The 23,015-nt window shown below is 47.4% G+C and overlaps 1 protein-coding gene across 10 annotated transcripts in view; it reads right to left on the bottom strand.

Moving 5' to 3' along the window:
* The window catches only part of GBF1 (golgi brefeldin A resistant guanine nucleotide exchange factor 1), a 177,431-nt gene that overhangs the window by 67,431 nt on the left and 86,985 nt on the right, over nucleotides 1-23,015 (bottom strand). For all 10 annotated transcript variants that reach the window (XM_030571052.1, XM_030571055.1, XM_030571054.1 and 7 more), the window contains exon 4: nucleotides 10,934-11,065. In XM_030571052.1, the coding sequence (XP_030426912.1) occupies nucleotides 10,934-11,065 (132 nt within the window). The remainder of the gene's footprint in view (nucleotides 1-10,933; nucleotides 11,066-23,015) is intronic.

Here is a 23,015-nt window from a genome sequence, read left to right as displayed (position 1 = left end):
TTCTGACTCCCTTGGGGTCTGGACTGCCGTCTACGATTGCCTCGGCCACGCCTTCTGCCGAAGTCCTACCGCTGTCTAGGCGGGGGGTAAGGGCGCTGAGGCTGGGGCCGGAAGGGTCTGTGCTGAGTCTGCGGTGTGTGCATCCCGAGTAAGCACATGATCACCCTATTGTCCTTCAGACTCTGCAGCCTAGGGTCAGTCTTTTCCAAAAATAGGCCCTGACCTTTGAAGGGCAAGTCCTGAATCATATGCTGCAATTCAGGTGGAAGGCCTGACATATGAAGCCATGATATTCGCCACATGGTAATTCCTGAAGCCAGAGTTCTGGCCATGGAGTCAGCTGCGTCTAAGGAAGCCTGGAGAGAAGTTCTCGCCATCTTCTTTCCTTCCTCCAAAAGGGCTGCAGACTCTTGGCGCAAGTCTTGAGGGACTAGCTCTGTGAATTTCTCAACTCATAGACTCACAGACTTTAGGGTCAGAAGGGACCAATATGATCATCTAGTCTGACCTCCTGCACAAAGCAGGCCACAAAACCCTACCCATCCACTTCTATTACAAACCCCTAACCTATGTCTGAGTTATTGACATCTTCAAATTGTGGTTTGAAGACCTCAAGCTGCAGAGAATCCATCAGCAAGTGACCCATGCCCCACACTGCAGAGGAAGGCGAAAAACCTCCAGGGCCTCTGCCAATCTGCCCCGGGAGAAAATTCCTTCCCAACTCCAAATATGGCAATCAGCTAAACCCTGAGCATGTGGGCAAGACTCACCAGCCAACACTCAGGAAAGAATTCTCTGCAGTAACTCAGATCCCATCCCATCCAACATCCCATCACCGACCACTGGGCATACTTATCTGCTGATAATCAAAGATCAATTGCCAAAATTAAGCTATCCCATCATACCATCCCTTCCATAAACTTATCAAGCTTAATCTTAAAGCCAGATATGTCTTTTGACCCCACCACTCCCCTTGGGAGACTGTTCCAGAACTTCACTCCTCTAATGGTTAGAAACCTTCGTCAACTGCTGCCCAGGTGTTATAGTTATAGCGGCTAAGTAGGGCTTGTTGGTTTGCCACCCTGAGTTGGAGGCCCCCAGCAGAGTAGATTTTACGTCCCAATAAATCCATGCATCTAGCCTCCTTTCGTTTTGGGGCAGGAGCTTGGCCATGGCGCTCCCTTTCGTTAACTGATTGGACAACGAGGGAGCAGGGAGGAGAGTGTACGTACAGGTACTCGTACTCCTTAGAGGGCACCATGTACTTCTTCTCAACTCCCTGAGCCGTGGGTGGAATAGATGCTGGAGACTGCCAGATGGTATCAGCCTTCACTTGGATCGTCCAAATAAATGGTAAGGCCACTCTTGTGGGAGTGTCAGCCGACAAAATATCTACCACCGGGTCCTCTATCTCTGGAACCTCCTCCACCTGGAGGTTCATATTCAGAGCCACCCGTCTCAGGAGGTCTTGATGTGATCTTAGGTCAATTGGAGGAGGGCCCAAGGAGGATGTCCCCGCCACCGCTTCATCTGGAGAAGAGGAAGAGGAAAGGCCAGGGACAAACGGGTCCTCCATTGTCTCATGGACTTGGGCGACGTCCGACTCAGGTGGTACCTGAGGGTCTGGTGCCCGAATGGGAACGTCCTCCTTAGCCACAGGAGGGGGGCGGCTAACAGTAGCCTCCGGCACCCGGTGCTCCAATGGTACGGAGCATGATGGCACTGGAGGTCCACCTTGGGCTTGGTGATATGCCCAAGGCATCCAGAAGGACCACTGATGAGGTCCTTGGTCTTGAGCCGGGGTCTCTTGAAAGACACAGCTGGGAACATCTAAGTCATGGTCCTGTGCATAGGAAGCACTGTCCGCATGGAATGACATAGATGCATGGCGAGATGGCCAAGGAGGAGTTGAAAACCCCTGAGAATGGTCTCCATCCCTGGGTAGTCTGTTTGTACGCTGCAGCGGAGAGAGGTACCGGGCGCTATACCGGTACCAGGAATGAGACCGGGACCTGCAGCCGGAACAGTGCCAGGAGATCAACCGGGACCTCGAAGCTCGACGCCGGGAGCAGCTGCGAGAGGTGCGGTGCTGTGAGCTTGATCGGTACTGAGAGTACCAGGTCAGTGAACTGGGTCTTGAACGGTGCCACGAGTGCAACCGGTATCGAGATGGAGAACGGTACTGGGACTGCGAGCGGCGTTGGGACCGAGAACGCCGGCGGGACCGCAATCGTGATCGGTGCCTCTCAGTGGTGCCGACGGAGGATGGTCTCAGTAGGGTAGGCTTGCCTATGGACTGTATAACCCGCACCGGCAGTGCCGGGGGTTGAGGCACTGCAGACTCCGTCAGTGCAATCAGTTCCCTTGCCGTAGAGAAATTGTCCGGCGTGGAGGGAATAGTAAGCTCAACCATGGCGTGTGCCGGGGAGCTGTCAGGCACCGGATTCGACGGCTCTTGCGGGACCAGAATCGATGGTGCTGAAGTTGTCGGTGCCACGACAGTTGTCAGTGGCTGGTGGTCCGACTTAGGCTGGTGCTCTGACTGTGGCGTGGACACGGAAACCGCAGGAGTCTTATGTTTTTTTACCCGCGGGGAGAGGGAGCAGTGCCGAGCAGACATCTGGGTCGGTGACAGTTGGTGCCGAGGGGCCTTAGCGATACTGGTGCGCTCCGGTGCCTAAGATGCCCTTCTCCCCGGTGCGGACTGTCTGGCGCTCGGTGCCAATGGTGGAGGAGTGAGAGCTGCCTCCATCAGGAGCTGTCTAAGACGAAAGTCCCGCTCCTTTTTGGTCCGCGGCTTGAAGGCCTTGCAAATGTGGCACTTATCTGCGAGGTGGGATTCCCCAAGACACTTAAGGCAGGAGTCGTGAGGATCTCCTGTAGGCATCGGTTTGCGACAGGTCGAGCATGGTTTGAAACCCGGTGAACCGGGCATGGGCCCCGGCCCCGGGTGAGGGGAAGAGGCTAATCCCTGAACCCCTCTTAACTATATACACTAACTATGTTAAAGAAAATAATTAACTGCAAGTATAAACATTTGAACTATATACACAATAACAACCAGAAAACTACGAGTAGCTAGGGAGGTGGAGATCAGCTAAGCCGCGCTTACTATTCCAACAACCGACACGGGCGGTAAGAAGGAACTGAGGGGCGGTTGGGTCGGCAGAGGTATATATCCGGCGCCATGGCGGCGCCACTCCAGGGGGCGCCCAGCCGACCCACCAAGTGTTGCTAGGGTAAAAATCTTCCGACGAACATGCACACGGTGCACGCACACCTAACTGGAATGGATATGAGCAATCACTCGAAGAAGAACTACAGGGTCTCAATGCGTGGATGAGATAGTGGTGTTGGAAGGAGGGATTCTGGTTTATGAGGAACTGGAAAACCTTGTGGGAAAGTGGAGCTTATATAGGAAGGATGGGCTCCATCTAAAGCAAAACGGAACCAGACTGCTGGCATGTAAAATGAAATAGATTGCAAAGCAATTTTTAAACTAAGGCCTGGGAGAAAGCCCACAGGTGAAGAAGAGCACATGGCTTGGACACGGACATGCCTTTGGGGAGGGTCTATTAAAAGGAAGTACTCTATTACCCTTGTGAAGAAGAGAGGACAGAAGTTGAACACAATACAGGCAGGAACTGAAGAGAAACAGTCAAATGAAAAAATCCAATTCAGTTACATTACATGAAGGTAGACAATTAAATACTGACAAATTTAATAAATGCTTATATACAAATGCTAGAAGTCTAAGTACTAAGATGGGTCAACTTGAGTGCCTTGTATCAAATTAGGATATTTCACAGAAACTTATCAATGGAAAATGGTAATACCAGGGTAGAGCCAAATATAGTAAAAAATCTTAAATGAATCAAATTGTACCACAGAATCTCTAGAGATAGAAATTCCGTGCTTGAATAATAAGGCTATAGCAGTAGGAATATACTACTGACCACCTGACCAGGATAGTGATTGTGAAATGCTCAGAGATTAGAGAGGCTACAGAAAACAGAAAAAACTGTAATAATGGGGGATCTCAACTCTCCCCATATTGACTGGGTACATGTCATTTCAGGACAGGACGCGGACATAAAATTTTTAGATAATATTACTTTTGCTTCTTAGAGCAGCTAGTTCTAGAACCCACAAGAGGAGAGGCAATTGCTGATTTAGTCCTAAGTGGATCACAGGATCTGGTCTGAGAGGTGACTATATACCTGAAATACTCTGTAATAGCAACCATAACGTAATTAAATTTAGCATCCTTGTAAGGGAGAAAATACCAAAGACATTCACCACAGTAGCATTTAATTTCAAAAAGGGGAACTACAAAAAAAAATGAGAAAGCTAGTTAAACAGAAATTAAAAGGAATAGTCACAAGGGTGAAAAGCCTGCAAACTATTTAACAAAAACATACCAAAGGTTCAACTAAATGTGTATCCCAAATTAAAAAAAACAATATGAGGAACAATAGAGTAAAAGATACAAAAGGGAATCCTTTACAAATTGGAAGTCGAAGCCTACTGAGGAAAACAAAGGAGCATAAATTCTGGAAAGTCAATTGTCAAAGTATAATTACTAGGCCCCTGCCATGTGCCCCCAACCCTGGGACCCCTGCTCCCCACTGCCGCACCCCCGGGCCCCTGCCATGTGTCCGCAAACCCTGGGGCTCCTGCTCCCACTGCCGCACACCAGGGCCCCTGCCATGTGTCCCCTAACCCTGGGGGCCCTGCTCCCACTGCCACACCCCTGGGACCCTACCATGTGTCCCCTAACCCTGGGGGCCCTGCTCCCACTGCAAGTATAAACAGGAAAACAGAAAGGAGCATAAATTCTGGAAAGTCAATTGTCAAAGTATAATTAGGCAGGCCAAAAAAGAATTTTAAGAACAAATAGCAAAAGACAAAAACTAATAGCAATTTTTTTGTTTAAGTATATCAGAAGCAGGAAGCCTGCCAAACAGTCAGTGGGGCCACTGGATGACCAAAGTGCTAAAGGAGCACTTAAGGAAGACAAGGACGTTACAAAGAAACTAAATGAATTCTTTGCACTGGTCTTCAACACAAAGGATGTGTTGGAAGTTCCCACACCTCAGCCATTCTTTTTAGGTGACAAATCTGAGGAACTGTCCCAGACTGAGTGTCAACAGAGAAGTTTTTGGACAAATTGATAAATTAAAACAGTAGTAAATCACCAGAACCAGATGGTATTCACCCAAGAGTTCTGAATGAACTCAACTATGAAATTACAGAACTACCAATTGTAGTATGTAACCTATCACTTAAAATCAGCCTCTGGAATAGATGACAGAAGGATACTGAATGTGACATCGATTTTTTAAAAAGGCTCCCGAGCGATCCTGGCAATTACAGGTCAGTAAGCCTAACTTCAGTACCAGGCAAATTGGCTGAAACTATAGTAAAGAGCAAACACAATATGTTGGGGAAGAGTCAGCATGGCTTTTGTAAAGGGAAACCATGCCTCACCAATCTATTAGCATCCTTTGAGAGGGTCAGCACACATGTGGACACAGGTGATCCAGTGGACACAATGTACTTGGACTATCAGAGAACCTTTGACAAGGTCCCACACCAAAGGCTCTTAAGCAAAGTAAGCAGTCATGGAATAAGAGGAAAGGTCCTCTCATAGATCAGTAACTGGTTAAAAGATAAAAACAAAGGGTAGGAATGAATGGTCAGTTTTTACAGTGAAGAGAAGCAAATAGCAGTTTCCCCCAAGGATCAGTACTGGGACCAGTGCTGTTTAACATATTCCATATGATATGGAAATAGGGATAAACAGCGGAACCGCAAAAATTTGCCAATACAAAAAATTACTCAAGATCGTTAAGTTCAAAGTAACGGATCCCACTAAACTGGGTGACGGGGTAACAAAATGGCACATGAAATTAAATATTGATAAGCACAAAGTAATGCACTTTGAAATACAATCTCAAATATACATACAAGAAGATTGGGGTCTAAATTTGCTGTTACTATCCAAGAAAGATCTTGGAGTCATTGTGGATAGTTCTCTGAAAACATCTGTTCAATGTGCAGAGACATTCAAAAAAGTTAACAGAATGTAAGGACTCATTAGGAAAGAGATAGATAATAAAAGAAAAAAACTCATAATGCCACTATAGAAATTAATGGTATGCCCACACCTTGAATACTCTGCATGCAGTTTTGGTTGCCCTATCTCAGAAAAGATATATCACAACTGGAAAAGTTTCAGAGAAGGGCATCAAAAATATTTAGGGGTATGGAACAGCTTCTGTATGAGGAGAGATTAAAAGACTCTTAGAAAAGAGATGACAAAGGGAAGATATGGTAGAGATCTATAAAACCATGCACGGTGTGGAGAAAGTGAAGAGGGAAGTGTTATTTACCCATCTCATAACACAAGAACCAGGGCTCACCTGACGAAATTAACAGGCAGTAGGTTTAAAATAAACAAAAGGAAGTACTTCTTCATACAACACACAATCAATCTGTGGAACTCGTTGCCAGGATATGTTGTGAAGGCCCAAAGTATAACTGGGTTCAAAAAAGAAAAACAAATTCATGGATAATAGGTTCATAAATGGCTATTAGTCAAGATGGTCAAGGACACAACCCCATGCTCTGGATCACTCGATAATTGCCTTGTTCTGTTCCCTCTGAAGTATCTGGCACTAGCCACTGTAGGAAGGCAGGATGGGCTAGATGCACCATTGGTCTGACCCAGTATGGCTGCTCTTATGTTCTCTACAGCATCTATCAAAGAAATTGGTTGCTAGTCATCCTGCAGAAATAGCAAAGCTCAAAAAATAACTAATCCAAAAGCAAATGCACTGGGAAACAATGAAGAAAAATTCAACTGATGTTAATATTGTCACAAGGTTTCCTGTTGCTGCAAAAAATTGCCATGGTATATACAGAATGTAAGTGTCCAAGCAAAGATGAAGTGTTTATGTCAGAGCAGAAGACAACCTATGACAACATTCTGTAATGATGACTATTTCTACCAAACTACATGCAAGATGGACACTTAATTGTTTTACCTGTTTTTTTTTTTAAAACCACGATTACCTGTTCTGTTCATTCCCTCTGGGGCACCTGGCATCGGTTCTGTTCATTCCCTCTGGGGCACCTGGCATTAGTCAGGAGACAGGATACTGGGCTAGATGGACCTTTGGTCTGACCCAGTATGGTCGTTCTTACGTTCTGACTGGACAGCAGACTTCCAGACTGCACGCTACACCATTAATAAATGGCTGCATTAATACCAACTCATAACAGACCTTTGCCAGTTGGAGATCAGATGTCAAAAAGTGCACTCAAGAACTGCGTTACTCTGAAGAGGATGTTTTCTGATTTAAGAGTTTTCAACCACTCTCTCTCTCAATACTGGTTAGACAACCAACCACCTGACTAGCTAGTAGAGATTCCATCTGAGAGAATGAGAAATGCATGTTTTCCTCAAAAAGCCCTGAGGAATAGGAAGAGGGAGCTGTTTATAAAACATACTGCATCTCAAGACACCGCTTCAAACACGTTGTGTTAAATACGCCAGTCCTTCCACTGCACACTGGTCTTAAACCCCAAGTGCAGAGCACAGGCCATCTGCTCCCACACACACCTAACAAATGCCCATTTTGGAACAGGTTCTGGTTTGGTCATTCAATTACTCAGGGCTTGTCTACATCAGAAAGTTGCAGCGCTGGTGAGGGAGTTACAGCGCTGCAACTTTGAAGGTGTACACATCTGCAGGGCATCACCAGCGTTGCAACTCCCTGTTTGCAGCGCTGGCCGTACTCCCGTTTTGTCTCGGGTGTAGAGGATCCAGCGCTGGTGATCCAGCGCTGGTAATCCAATGTAAACACTTACCAGCGCTTTTCTTGACCTCCGTGGAAGGAGGAAGAATCTGGTAATCAAGCTGATCTCCTTTCCCGGTTTGCTCTCTCGTTCCCGGAACCCCGAGCAAGCAGGTCTCCTTCTCTGCGGTTTGCTGGGTGGCCCCGGGAACGCGAGAGCAAACCGCGGCGAAGCTGGTCTCCTTCCCCGGTTTGCTCTCTCGTTCCCGGAACCCCGGGCAAGCAGGTCTCCTTCTCTGCGGTTTGCTGGGTGGCTCCGGGAACGCGAGAGCAAACCGCGGCGAAGCTGGTCTCCTTCCCCGGTTTGCTCTCTCGGTCCCGGAACCCCGAGCAAGCAGGTCTCCTTCCCTGCTGTTTGCTGGGTGGCTCCGGGAACCCGAGAGCAAACCGCGGCGAAGCTGGTCTCCTTCCCCGGTTTGCTCTCTCGGTCCCGGAACCCCGAGCAAGCAGGTCTCCTTCCCTGCGGTTTGCTGGGTGGCTCCGGGAACACGAGAGCAAACCGCGGCGAAGCTGGTCTCCTTCCCCGGTTTGCTCTCTCGTTCCCGGAACCCCGAGCAAGCAGGTCTCCTTCCCTGCGGTTTGCTGGGTGGCTCCGGGAACGCGAGAGCAAACCGCGGCGAAGCTGGTCTCCTTCCCCGGTTTGCTCTCGCGTTCCCGGAACCCCGAGCAAGCAGGTCTCCTTCCCTGCGGTTTGCTGGGTGGCTCCGGGAACGCGAGAGCAAACCGCGGCGAAGCTGGTCGCCTTTCCCGGTTTGCTCTCGCGTTCCCGGAACCCCCCTTGAAGCCGCCCAACAGCGCTGCAGTGTGGCCACATCTAACACCACTTGCAGCGCTGGTTGCTGTAAGTGTGGCCACTCTGCAGCGCTGGCCCTATACAGCTGTACTAATACAGCTGTAACAACCAGCGCTGCAAAATTTTAGATGTAGACATGGCCTCAGAGTTAGAAAGCACAGCAAACATCAGCCACACTACATTTCCCCACTCTTGTTCCCTGTTTATAATCTGGGAAAAGCTTGCTTGTTAAGAAGACTTTTACATTTTGTGTATCTTGATATAGCACTTTGATAGTTTCTGTGCTGGAGTGAAGTAAGTTAATATCACAAAAGGGAAGGTAAGAATGACAGGGCTTTCATATAACAATGCAGCCCCAGCCAGACATTCAATCAGCACCGTTAATCCCAGCCTCATTGGTGTCTGGAGAAGCACAAAAGGCAAGGCCCCTGAAAACATCACCTCAAGCAATCACTGAGAATTTGGATTACAGGTGCTGTTCAAAAACAAAAACCAAAGGATTCTGCCATTGCCAGCAAAAATCACACACCCCACACACTTTAGAGATGGCCTCTTCCTGGGGAGCTCTGGTGTGACCTGTAGCTAATTAGGAAGTTAAAGAATGTTGTCAAACTCTCAATCTTTTCTGTCTAGCTTTGTTAAAATAAACAACTGAAATCCTAAACCAACTGTCTTTAGTCATTTATGCAGTTACTCTGCTGACTGAAATGCTGCGTGTCTACTGTACAGGTGATCCTACCTGTTAAAACACAAAGCTGGAAGTGTATCTGACATTTTGGTCCTACTTCCCAGTTCACAAGCACACACAGGAAGTCACTGTGTACTCATTCCACTTAGAAACTGTCATGTCCTCTTTCTACCAGGATACAAGAGTTGCACTGTTGCTTACATTTTCAAAGGTGCATGTGCTAAGAATGGTTTATGTGTTCCTAATGCATTTATTGTCACAGTACATTACACTAAAATTATATAAAAAGTTTGGAGATATCCCACCAGTTAAGCATTTAATTTTACCATTACACACCACTGCAGACACACCAAGGTACCAACCAGAAGAAACAGACTGAGATGCCCATTTTAATAGGTCACAAAGATCCCAGTTTCTTAGCATTTCTTTTCTTAACTTGGGGACTGGGTTTCTTATGCTAAAGTGATTATTAGATTCACCTACAATACAAAGCTTTCTGGTAACAAGTACCTGAAACCTAAGCAAGCAGGAGCTGCCATTTGTCACTAGATTCTAACTCCACAACCACTCCACCCTATAAACACACGATGTTGGAGACGACCTCAACTTTTTTCCATCCTTCAGATGCAATGCCTGGCGTCTTTGTTCCCGCTAGCTCTCTGCCACCTCAATACAAGCAGTGGCACATGGCATGTTCTGCAGTGATTGCTGAACAAAACTCAGTGCATACAGCCACGAGGGGGTGCTACAGAACAACGCAACATGCACCACCCTCCACCCCTAATCTAGTGATGTTCCTACAGTCTAGTAAGCACAGGAAGAGTTTCAAGTTTCCACTGAACCCTATTCTCCCATATGGCTCATTTAAAAATATTAGTGCCACAAGTTGATTTCCCCCCCACTGATCCCAAGAAATACTCTCTCTCTCTCTTTATACAGACAAACAAAGAAGTAATAGCAAAACTACTGCCATGTCAACTGTGAGAAGTGAGTTTTTCAGGGGCTGACAGACACAATGTAGGCCACTGGACAGGAACTGGACTATAAAAGAAAATCCACCTATCACAGAACCGTCAAGATCTGGGAATACCTCCCCAAGTAACCCTGCTGAGTTTATTGTGTGTGAGAACCTATTATTGTAACCCTTGCCCTCATTCTCCACTCTCCCTTCGCACCTTGTTATACTGTGTCTGAAAGCACACGGCAAACACTCCAGCATATGGATTGCTCCTTTATATATTTCTGTGACATACCTAACACACTTCTAGGTGCTTAAAAAATATTCCAAATGCCCTGAAATGCCTGCAATGGTTAGAAAAGACTAGAAGTCCTACAGCTATTTACTACCATCTACCACCATTCTAAAGCTGTGAATGGCACTAGTCAGCATCGCATGAACAAAGTTTACAGACAAAACACTTCTCCATTATTTCCTAAGTATTACTGAAGACTGCCATCCCCACACCATCAGCCCAGGCAGACTTCAACCCTGAGAAGGCTGCAAATATGTATTACCCCATTATGCATGGGATTTCCAAAGCATACACTTGGCTGGCATTTTAGGAAATGCCAGTGATCCAAGCCCCATACCTATTAATGCGTATGAGAGGAACTTGTTCACAGATGTCAGGGCCAACCCAGTGATGGGACCTGTAGTGTCTTCAGAACGGATTACTTCCAGGAAGGGTCGGAGAAAGACATTGGGTTCAATTTCTGAAAGCTCTGTAAGAAAAAGAGAGAACATCATTAGAGTCTTAGCTTACCAATGGCCGGACCACAGAACTAAAAGCAACTTGTGCTAAAAACAAATTATTGTAACAGGGGAGTAAGCTCTGTGGGACCTTGGTGTACAGCCAGGATGATCATCCCTTTGGTGACCGGCAGGATGATTCGAGATTGAGACAAGATGCTCGCAAACTCCAACAGCATACTACACACTAAATCCTCACATTGCCAATTTGCTCATTAGTCTCATTCATTAGGTTGCATTTAATTTCCCCTCTAAGTAGCTGTCCAAGCTCAGTCTCTCAGGGAGGAAGCTGTATAAATGGCTCATTACTCATTTCAGAAGATTGGTGGGAAGGTGGGGGCTGCTCCCAAAAAATGAGCACCGCAGAGAGAGGAAGGGGTTATGAAGCTCCTTAATTCTTATGCAAATGTAGTGATCTTCTAAACAGCCTTCTGGAGCCTCCTGTCTGAGCTCCCATTGTAAGAGCACTATGTAAACATCACAGAGCTGCTGCTCCTTATATTAATGCTTTAATTAATTGGCAGATATTGCAGCATTTTCCTTGGATGCCTGTAATGTGATCAAATCAGCTGTATAAAACCTGACTCATCCTTCCATCACAATATCCACTATCTGTATGCATAGTATATCCACCACGTACATCTACAGTGTGAATACATGACCACATTTGGTGGGTGTGTCCCACGGATTGTATTGAAGTCAGTGTTCTAGACCAATTTCATTTTTAGGCAAGAGAAACTGAGCCAAACCATTTTAAACACCTTCTTCCCTCCCGAAAACAACCTTGGCCTTCAACTATACATCTAAACTTGGGAGTGTAAAAGGGGCAGTCACTTACCTGTAACTGGAGGTTCTTCAAGTGGTCCCTATCTGTATTCCACTGAGGGTTATGCGCATGCGCCCAGACCTTTTCAAAGTAGTAGCATCCATTGGCCCGTGTCTGTGCCCTTGCATTGCCACGTGGTTTTAGCCAAGCAGATATAGGGCAGAGCAGACCAACCACATCTTCAGTTCCTTCGCTGCAGATCTACGAGATCCACAGCAGATGGGAAGGAGGATGGGATTGGAATACAGATAGGGATCATACATCTCAAAGAACCTCCAGTTATAGTAAGTAACCACCCCTCCTTCTTCAAGCGATGATCCCTATTATATTCCACTGAGGATTATTAACAAGCAGTAGTTAATTAGGAGAAGAGTGTGGGAAGATGACGGAACCATGGAACAGAGGACCACTGCACCAAATGAGAATCATGCACTAGAGCAGCAGTCACCAAAGTTGAGGGTTGCAACTCCCTTATTCTGCCCTCCCCCTATTGCTCCCCAGGAGTGGGGCTGCATCTCACAGAGTAACGCAAACAAGGTAAGGGGGCCAAGGCTGGGGTTGCAGCTGCGGGTGGGGCTGGGGCTGGGGCCAGGGCTGGAGACAGGGATGGGAGTGGCAGCGCTGCTGGGCTGTGGTGGAGGCCAGCACCAAGGACCACAGCAAGGTGAGGCTCCACTCCCAGCCTGGGGCTGGGGGCAAGGCCAGGAACAGAGCCCCAGTCAGCAGACAAGGCTAGAGATGGGACTAGGCACGCGTGGGGCTGGTGGCCGGGGACACAGCTGGGGGCTGGATCGGAGAAGAGCTGGGGGGGAGGGGCTGGGTGGTACTTCCACCCCACCACTGTGGGGGCTGGTCCAGGCCCTGCCACCCCCCCCTCAGATGCCCCTCCACCCCCCACAAGGGCAGGAGGGGGCCTCAAACTTCAGGGACCTCTGCACTAGAGCATAAATGAGAAGAAAAGGTGTGTACTGGACTCCATGTGGCTGCCTTATATGTGTTTGTCGTGGAGTACGGCAGTAGTTGCCTGCGCTCTCATGGAATGGGCCTGTATCCCATCTGGTGGGGACTGTCCTGGTAGTTGATTACACAGTGTAATGCGCCCTAAAACCCACTTAGAGATTCTCTGGGTGGAGATGGCCTGCCCTTTAATTCTCTCCACTCTAGCAATGAGTAGTCTAGATTTCTGGAAGGGCTTCGTCCTGTATAGGTAAAAGGCCAGGGCTCTATGGACATTGAGACAATGAAGCGGCTGTTCCTCATCTGAGGCATGTGATTTGGGAAAGAAGGTTGGCAAACATATGGGTTGGTTGAGGTGGAAGCGGGAAACCACTTTTGGTAGAAATTTGAGATGCAAGCACAGTGAAACTCTATCCTTATGAAACGTGGTACAAGGGAGATTTACCATCATGACTCCAAGTTTGCGAACCCTCCTTACAGAGGTGATAACCACAAGAAAAGCGACCTTCATGGAAAGGATAGAAAGGGAGCAGGAGTTGAGAGCAAGCCCCAAGACCTTCAAAGAGAGGAAATAGTCCAAGAGCATAAGGATGCCAATAGCTTTCTGTTGGGCCCAGGAGGTGAAACGCGTCCATTTAGCTCAGTGGGCTCATCTCATGGAACCCTTCCTACTACTGGAGAAGACATGTCATACTGCTGACGAACATTTTCATGCCAGCAGAGGTGTCCATCCAAAAAAACAGGCTGTCAGTGAAGCATCTGTGGATTGAGGTATATGAGTCTGCCGTTGTGTTGTGAAAGCAGTTCCAGAAACATTGGGAGTAGGAGTGGAGGATGTTTTGACATGCAGAGAAGCAGAGGAAACCAGAACTGGCCAGGTCAGAATAGAGCAATCAGGATGACCATCGCCCTCTCCCGTTGGAGTTTGTGAAAGATGCATTGCAAGAGTGGCAGGGGAGGAAAGACATCGCTGATCTGGTTCAACCAGTCGACGAGCAGGGTGTCGCCTTCTGAATGGGCACTGACCCTTTCCCTTGTGCAGTACTGAATGCACCAAAGGGGGTGAGTTGGCAAGAGCATGGTGTGAAATGGTTGATGGCTCTCTAGATGCACTCACAAATATCGCTTACACAAAAACTAAGTGAGCTGCATGAAGGGCTGACCATCGGCAGACCAGGCAGGCAAGACCTGTGAACCTTCAGGCACTTCTGTGGAGGTTCGTAGGCTTGCTTGCTAGTGGTAGAATTGGGGAGTTCAATAGCATTATGTAGACGATGGCATATACATTTTCATTTCAGTGCTGGTGTATATTTGCCTCAGGATTGAAGGGTGGGTCTAGAGCAGGGGTCTCAAACATGCAGCTCGCGGGGCTCTCGCATGTGGCCTGCCGAGCCTGCCGATCCCCCGCCTCCATCCCTCTGCCTACCCGCAGGATTGCCCCCTGTGGCGCTGCTAGCCCCACGCTGCTCCTCTGAAGCAGCTGGCAGCATGCCCCTTCGGTCCAGGGGGAGGGGGAAGGAGGCAGAGGGCTTCTGCATTGCCTCCTTCCAGGCACCGCCCCCCACAGCTCCCATTGGCCAGGAACAGGGAACCACGGCCAATGGGAGCTTCATGGGAGGTACCTGGAGGAGCGGCAAGAGCAGCAGACACAAAACTCTGAGCTCCTCCCTCTCCCCCCGGGGGCTGCAGGGACACGGTTCCAGCTGCTTCCTGGAACAGAGCGGCGCAGGGCCGGGGGCCAGGGCAGGCAGTCAGGGAGCTTGCCCTGGCCCCAGTACGTGCTGCTGCCACCTCGGAGCCGCTCTAGGTAAGCGGTGCTGGGCTGGAGCTCGCACCAAGCCCCTCCTGCACCCCAACTACCTGCCCTGAGCCCCCTGCCACACCCCACACCCCTCTTGCCCCCAACTCCCTGCCCTGAGCCCCCTGCCACATTCCACACCCCTCCTGCATTTCCTGCCCTGAGCCACCTGCTGTACCCTGCACCCTGACCCTGTGCTGCACCTCTCACCCTCTTGCACCCCACACACCAACTCCCTGCCCTGAGCCCCCGCTGCGCCCTGCACCCTTTCTGCACCCCCTGGGGAATCGTTGGGGTGGGGACTTCGGGGAAGGGGTTGGAATGGGGCAGGGAAGGGGTGGGGCCTAATGGAAGTGGCGGACTGGGGGCAGGGCCAAAAGCAGCGAGGGGTGTGTGTCAGAGACGCGTCCCTCATGGTCATTTGAGTTTGAGACCTCTGGTCTAGAGTCTTTCAGTGAGTGTAAAGAATCGCCAGTCTTCTGGTAGAAGAGGGTGATTCATCAAAAGGGAGGTCCTCAGTTGTGCTCTATACCTCTCAAGGGAAGCCTGAGGAATGTAACCAGGATTCCCTCCTCATGCGTATTCCAGTCACACTTTGTGCAAAGACATGTCTATGGAATCAACTGCAGCATGAAGTATAGTCCTGGAGACAAACTTGCCCTCCTCCAAAATGGCTTGGATACGAGCACAGTCCTGTTGAGTTAGCTTATCTGCAAAATCCACCATCTGCCTATAGTTCGAGAAGTCATGTTTGGCCATCAGCGCTAGGTAGTTCAAGATACAGAGCTGGCCAAGGAAAAGACCTTTCTACTTATAATGTCAAACCTCTTGCCCTCTTTGTCAGAGAGGGTGGTGCATGAGTGCTGTTGTCTGGACCATTCCTTATCAGCCTGGATCACCAGGGAACTAGGTAGAAGAGGGGAGAACAGAAACTCAGATCCCTCGGGGGGACACAGTACACCTCTTTTCTGCCCCCTTTGCGGTGGGAGTGCACGTGTCCACAGTATGCCACATGGTGCATGCTGGTTGGAGAATGGCATCGTTGATCAGTAGGGCCACTCCAGAGGATACTGATGTATGCAAGAGGTTTAGTAGTTGGTGCTGACTGTCCTGCACCTCCTCCGATGGGATAGGAAGAGCATTAACTATTCTCCTGACCAGCTCCTGAAATTGATGATAGTCATCCAGGTCAGAAGAGGATGTCAACGACATAGTCGCATCCAGGGACAATGAGGGGAACCTCTCTGGATCTGTCAGTACAGCCAGAGCTGGGCTGACTGGCGCATCGTCCAGACCCAGCTTCAAATGTCTCCTCAAAGAAGGATTGGGTGATGAGACAGGGGATTCCTCTAGGGCTGAGCAAGACTGTTCTGAAGGCTAATATTGAAGCCAGGAGCTGACTGCAGCCCCATAGCAACCTCCATGAGATGCTTCTTCAGGTATAGGGCCTGGCCTTCCTGGGTACGAGAAGGGAAGGAGGCAGATATTGCACCTGGATACTACATGCACTTCTCCCAAGCAGTACAGCCACCACTGGTGCTTGTCATTCAGTGAAAATGAGCAAAGGCAGGAAGCACAGATTTTGAATCCCTGCATCTCTGATATAATCCAGTACCCTGCACAACTGGGGGTTGGCGGGAAACCAGCAAAGTGGCGTCCCAAAGTCTTTAATCTTATAAAAATTACTATGAACACTAAAGCTGCTACAAAAAAAAAAAAATCAGTAAAATCCTAACTATGTACACGAACAGAAACAGTTTTTCTGGAAAGTTTCGAAAGTGTGTCACCAAGCATAAGTGTGTGTGGGTGGGGGGAGAGTGCTCAACCCCCACTCCACTCTCTTCCCCTAATTGCCCACCTATGCCCCTACTCCACTCCTGGCCCCACCTCTTCCCGCCCCCGCTCTGCCCCCTTCCCTTCTTCCTAGTGCCTCCTGCACAGCATGGAAGAGCTGAACATAGAGGGCAGGAGCGCTGGGAGGGAGGGGGAGAAGTTGATTGGCAGGGTCATTGTTAAGTGGGAGGTGCTGGGGAGGAACTGGCTGCTGGTGGGTGCTAAGCACCCAAATTTTTTTTTCTGCGAGTGCTCTGGCACTGGAGCACATATGGAGTTGGCATCTAAGTCACCAATGACAAGAGAAAAGAAGAAGCTCCGACTCGGATTATGTGTTGGTGAGAAGGAACTGAAGACATGATCGGTCAATCCTGCCCTTTATCACCTTGGGCGAAACCATGAGGCAATGCAAGGGCACATGTGCGGACCAACACACACGACTACTTTGAAAAGCTCTGGCTCTGGGTACATGGTGCATGAGCATAACCCTCAGTAGAATGCAATGGGGACCATCACTCGAAAAAGAATGTGCTATTATCCCAATTCCTGTTGCTTTGTACAGAAGGAGTTCTCTGTACAGCTGCCACAGAGACAGGCAGATGCATGGAGTTGTATGTTGCGAAGGGAACTTTCTACCTTGGCTTGGAGATGCTTTAAGTTTAGGCTTGTGAGTTAGAACACAGGCATAACTTTGACTCAGGCTGGAGCCCACTTACTTTTCAAGCTAAATCATTCTAGTGCTCATAGCTCTCCAATGTCTTCCCACAATTCCCCCTGAAGGACAGACAATTTATCCTACAGCTGACAGGGAGAGAATCCTAGAGTGTCTCACCATAAAGAACTAGAGGCAAGAGCAGAAACAGTGAGGACACAGTAACAAGGTTAGGGCTTTGCAGGGGAATTGCTCACAGTAGGATTAGGACAACTTGGGTGCTCAGACCCAGATGCCAATTACCCAGGTTAACTGTGTAGACGTAGCCTAAAGCAAAGTAATATGGTTTCTTCTACTCCATTTGTAGTGAGAAAGAAAACCTGTAGACAAAAAACCACAAGGAGCACAGAAAGGGTAATATTCTGATATGACATTACAACTGTACGACTTCTCAATAGCTCATGGAAATGCAGAGATCAAGAGATACGCTTTCAACAATGCTTAAGAGTAGGTCTACACTGCAATTAGACACCCACAGCTGACACGTGCCAGCTGACTCAGAACTGCAGGGCTTGGGCTAAGAAGTTCATTTTGGCTTAGATGTTCTGGCTCAGGCTGAAGCACAAGCTCTAGGAGACTCTCACCCCACAGGGTCCTAGAGCTCTGGCTCCAGGCCAAGGACCCAAGTCTACACCACAATTAAACAGCCCTTTAGCCTGAGCCCCACGGACCCGATTCAGCTGGCACAGGCCAGCCATAGGTTTTAACTGCAGTGTAGACATATCTTAAATTTGCTTTATAGAATTGTCACAGGGTGACTGGCCCTTTAAGAGGGAGCAGGAACAGTGCACCTGTGCCTGGTCATAGGACCCTAGTTAGGCGTAAGAGTGCAGCTGGGGCTATAAAGAGTCAAAGAGATCCAGTGAGGGGGAACTGGCTGAGAAAGAGGCAGGAAGTTGCAGAAGCAGCAGGAACAAGAGCAGAAGCAGGACTGCCAGGGGAGGCAGTGAAAACCAGAAATGTAACGGACGAGCTGAGGAGCCATTTTGTTTAAGTTTGGACAATAAATGTGCCTACAGGAGACTCAGGGCGTGGCAGTGAGTCATTAGCAAGCTGGGAAAATCCCTGCCTTCTTATAAGCGCACTTTTCTAAGGTTACAGGCACCTATGCAATATTAAAAATATACAAAACTAACGGATCTATATTGACAGACTTAGGATCAGCTTTGAAGAGGATGGCTCTCTATCAAAATAGTCACCAAGTTAATCAACCCGTCGTACATACCTGCCAAACCATTCACCCCTCCCTCAGTCCTCTCTTACAAGAATCCAGAAAGATAGATAAGTTGTGCTCAGAATGTTAATAAATCAAGGTTTCATCAGGCCCATGTATACTAACAGTCCCAGCGCTGAGGATCACTCATAGAAAGAGCCCTTATGTAACTAGACAGCTTCCTTTTAAGCCAAAGGCGGATCGCTCAGTGTCTGTTTCACAACTGCAGCAGTACCACACTGGGAGAGAGCGGGTGTCTTAGGTACCCAAGACCCATACCACTTGGGGCCTTTAAGATTGCTTGTCAAGAAAAGTACAGAGATGAAAAAATTGCTCCTGCCCACCCAAAGGAAGCTTAGGACCTAACAGTCCTGCCTCAGAATGAGAGGCTGACACACATGACATCTGGAGGTCCCTTCCAGCTTTACTTTTCGATGAATCCCAAATTGAGATCCTGAGTAACAAACAGATGCACTGCCTCAGTTAAGGGGACTTGTATAAATCTCTACTGTTTTTTCCCTTACTAACAAGCTTCTCCTTAATCTTACCTGTGTGAAGCCTCAGCCAGCGAGTAACTAAACTGCATCAACTATATTGACAAGACAGAAACAGAGCTGGGTATCAGGATACAGAACACACCATAGCTCATCTCTCTCTCTCAACAGCCCTACTAAATACCACACATACTATTTGAACAGGAGGGATGAGCATACAGAGTCACAGTGTGTTAGTGCGTATCACACGGTAATAAGTTTCTTTATCCCGCATCTAGCGTCTGGACCACATATAGGCCTTGTCTTAACTAAGGGCATGGCTACACTGGAAACTTCAAAGCGCTGTCGTGGGAATGGTCCCGCCGCAGCACTCTGAAGTGCGAGTGTGGTCACATGCAAGCTTTCGGAGCATGGCTCCCAACACTCAGAGCCTGTTTACACTAGCATGTTAAAGCGCTCAGACTAGCTGCGCTCATGGGGGTGATTTTTCACCCCCCTGAGCCAGCAAACTAGAGCACTATAAAATGTAAGTGCAGACAAGCCCTAAGAAAAGAAACATAGAGGTGTTCTCAATCCAATTTAACTCTGGTTAACTAAAATCCTAGTGAAGACAAGGCAGTCTGCAGCCTTCATATAAATTAGGAGTTTAAAAACTAGTCTCACTCAAACTGACTACCAACTGCCCTGTCTTCACTAGGATTTTATCTTTCGTTAATACACCATTTTCCGTACAGTGAAGACAAGATCAGAGAAGATTACAAGTCTGCTACCGCGTTCAAGTCAGTGGACCTGATCATCAAATCTGATGCTTTTACATCCAGAGGTCCTGGGCTTAATCCCCAAAGACAATCCTATCCAGGAACGTCACCTACATATGAGAAGCCTCAGGGAACATGAACCTTTATCTTTTGGGATGTCTCTGAAAGGAAGCACAGCCACTCAATAGCAACCCCATCTACTCCTGCTAGAGACACCAGCAGATGTGTCCAGCAATGTCACACAATCAACAGTATCACAGGCAACTGGCAGATCAAAATGAATCAGCACTGACCCTGATCAGTTTTCAGAAGATCAACTAGTGTTGTTTTCTGGCCTAGGTATGATAGAGCAATAAGAACCAAGAGAGACTAAAGTCCCCATTTGCATGCAAAAGCCTAGGCTTATTTCTGGATACAGCACTCATCTTCTAGGGTAGTGAGGTGTTTTACATGAAATTTGCTGTAAAAGACTTTACAATATAAATGAACACACTCTAAGCTGATGTTACTACTGTGGTACCAAAAGGCTCAGAAATATCAGAACCCACGGAACAAAAAGCTGCTAGCCAGTAATGCAAACAACTCTGGTTCCATCTCTGACTAAATCTTGGATTTTCCCTTAAAACCCTACAGAAAAGCACACAAGTCCTTAGCTCCTCAAAGGGCAACTCTCCTCCCCACACTTCTCCACTATTCAAATAACCAAAACTGGCCCCCATCCCAGAAGGGGGAGATGCCTTCTGCTCTCTGCCTGCCTACCCTCACCACTGGGCAGCGTTTTCAGCATGTTGAGAGGATGCTTCCCTAGCTCAGCTGCTGCTGGCTGGGACACCTGACCCATACTGCAAGGGTGGCAGGATCCAGAAGCAGGAAAAGATGGGACAGAGTCAAACCAGCAGAGGACAGAGGTTCCCTGCCAGGAGAAGATGGAGCAGGATGAAACCAGGTGCACTCTAGATTCTCAATCAGGCTCTTCCTCCTCCCCTTTCTGAAGGTAAACAACTGCTCAGGATTGCCAACCTTCTTAAGAGTTAATTTGGGGATAATCACTCACCCGCTACACACTAAAATAACTGAAGGAGGCATAGTCTGAGAAGATTATAATCTGAACCCTTTTTGTGAAAGTAGCATAGGGAAGGGAAGAAGGAAAACTACATGTTCCTTTTCCCACCAACAAACCAAAATCCAGAGCAGGAAGACTTGTACAAAGATTCACAGCTAGCAATCATCCCTTCCCTGTTGCAAAGAGATACTATTTGTGGGGAAGGCGAGAAGACGAGCAGACATTAGTAATCCTCTCCCATAGACAACTGTTTGGGAGAGAATGGAAAAATTGGACTGACAAACTACTTGCCATTGCAAAATCAGTTGCTCTGTCAACTTCTCATTTGGGAATTTGAATATGAATAGAGCTTCAGATTTAAAGTTTTAATCAAACAATACTGTTAAACAACCCAATAAACAAAAAATAATAATCTGTGTTTATCACATTAACACTGGAAATAGTTATTTATCTCTAAGGGCTTGACTACAAGGAGCAGTAATGCAGATTACAGGGGTATGATTTGTACAGTGCACTATCATGTTGTGCATTAAAAGGTCCATCTAGACCCTGCTGGTGCGCACTAAAGATTCCCTAGTGTGCTACAATGCAGTGCTGTTTGAAACAGTACTACATTAAAGGCCACTAGGAAACATTACAAAGAGATTAATCATTACAGCATATACTACTGTAATAAGTGAAGAATATAATATACATTAGAAAGTCCCCAAACCTCTAATTTTTGGACATCTACATAAGACTCACAAATTGCTAAAAATAAATCCCCCAAAATAGAAGCTCTAATTATGAGATGGTGCTGTCCATCTTTGTTCCCATTCTTCACTGAGTTCTCTACTAATATGATTTTTGCACTATTTGAAGATCTACTTCCATTAGGATCTCCATATATAGTTAACAAAATTAATATGCAAATAAAATAGTGTTTGATATTTGGAGTAATTACCTATATTTTTTGGGAAGGGAGTGTAAGGAAAGGGATTGCTCCCTGAGCAAATCCAAATACCTTCAGAGAGAGATTGAAACCCAGTGAAGTTTCTAGTGACCACCATCTGAAGGCTGTTCTGGGCCTATGTGATATCTCTGGTCTCAGTCCAGTTCTTTAGGGGACTAGTGTCCATAATGTCATTAGAGACCCCTTACTTGTTGCATTGGCAGATGCACCAAGGATTCAACATGCAAGATGACTGAAATCTTGTACCATTTTTTTCATAAGAGGACTGAAGTTCAGTGGCAGTGCAGAGAAACCCATAAAAATAGTTCTACATTTATTCAGAGCTATTGTGCTTTGAAAACGTAGTTCAGAAGGTCTCTCAAAGGTTTACACAGAACTACAGCCAACATTGCAGAGAACTGTCAAGTTCAAAGAGTAATATGCCCAGTACTCTCGCCCACATATTGCAATTGCCATCTGTGCCCCTTCGATGTAGCTTTCTCAGCCACTACGCCAGGGGTTCTCAAACTGGGGGTCGTGAGGTTATTACATGGGGGGGGGGGTCGCAAGCTGTCAGCCTCCACCCCAAACCCCGCTTTGCCTCCAGCATTTATAATGGTATTCAATATATTTTGAAGTGTTCTTAATTTATAAGGGGGGAGGGGTCGCACTCAGAGGCTTGCTATGTGAAAGGGGTCACCAGTATAAAAGTTTGAGAACCACTGCACTACGCCCTTATCCAGTCTCTACTGATAACAAAAACTGGACAAAATATCAGGGGGGTAGCCATGTTAGTCTGTATCCACAAAAATAATGAGGAGTGAAGAAGTGTGTTTATTACCCACAAAAGCTTATGCCCAAATAAATCTGTTAGTCCTTAAGGTGCCACCGGACTCCTTGTTGTTTTTGTAAAAATAGGACTATCTTCCATTTCCCTGTTCCATTACTGGCTTGGGTTGAAGGTTCATGTACTGCTTGGGGGAGAAGGTAGGGGTCACATCCTTAAAGGAGTAGCTCAGCCCTGAAAGTTAATAGAGAAGAACTTTTGATCAAGAATTGGGGTGGGAAGGGAGACAAGGAGCTGACGAGCAAAATTGTGCAATATCCTGGCAGCATGGGAACGTCAGGGAAGAGACAGTAAAACCCATTTCCAATCTCAGCAATCATAAAATCTGTTTAAACAAAGTATTGGGTGTTTGAAAGATCAGACTTAAAAATTATGATAGCTAAGCCATTATTTAAAGCACTTTGGAAAGGCATTCATGTGTTCTTGTCCCTAGGGTTCCTGCTCTGCCAGGGTCAGATGTCACATCATTTTTCAGTGAAAGTGGCCACAC

The sequence above is a fragment of the Gopherus evgoodei genome, chromosome 7 (genome assembly GCF_007399415.2).
Source record: "Gopherus evgoodei ecotype Sinaloan lineage chromosome 7, rGopEvg1_v1.p, whole genome shotgun sequence".
In the NCBI taxonomy this organism is placed as follows: Eukaryota; Metazoa; Chordata; order Testudines; family Testudinidae; genus Gopherus; species Gopherus evgoodei.
The sequence above is the reverse complement of the archived record's forward strand: the minus strand, read 5'-3'. Positions and strand labels throughout refer to the sequence as shown.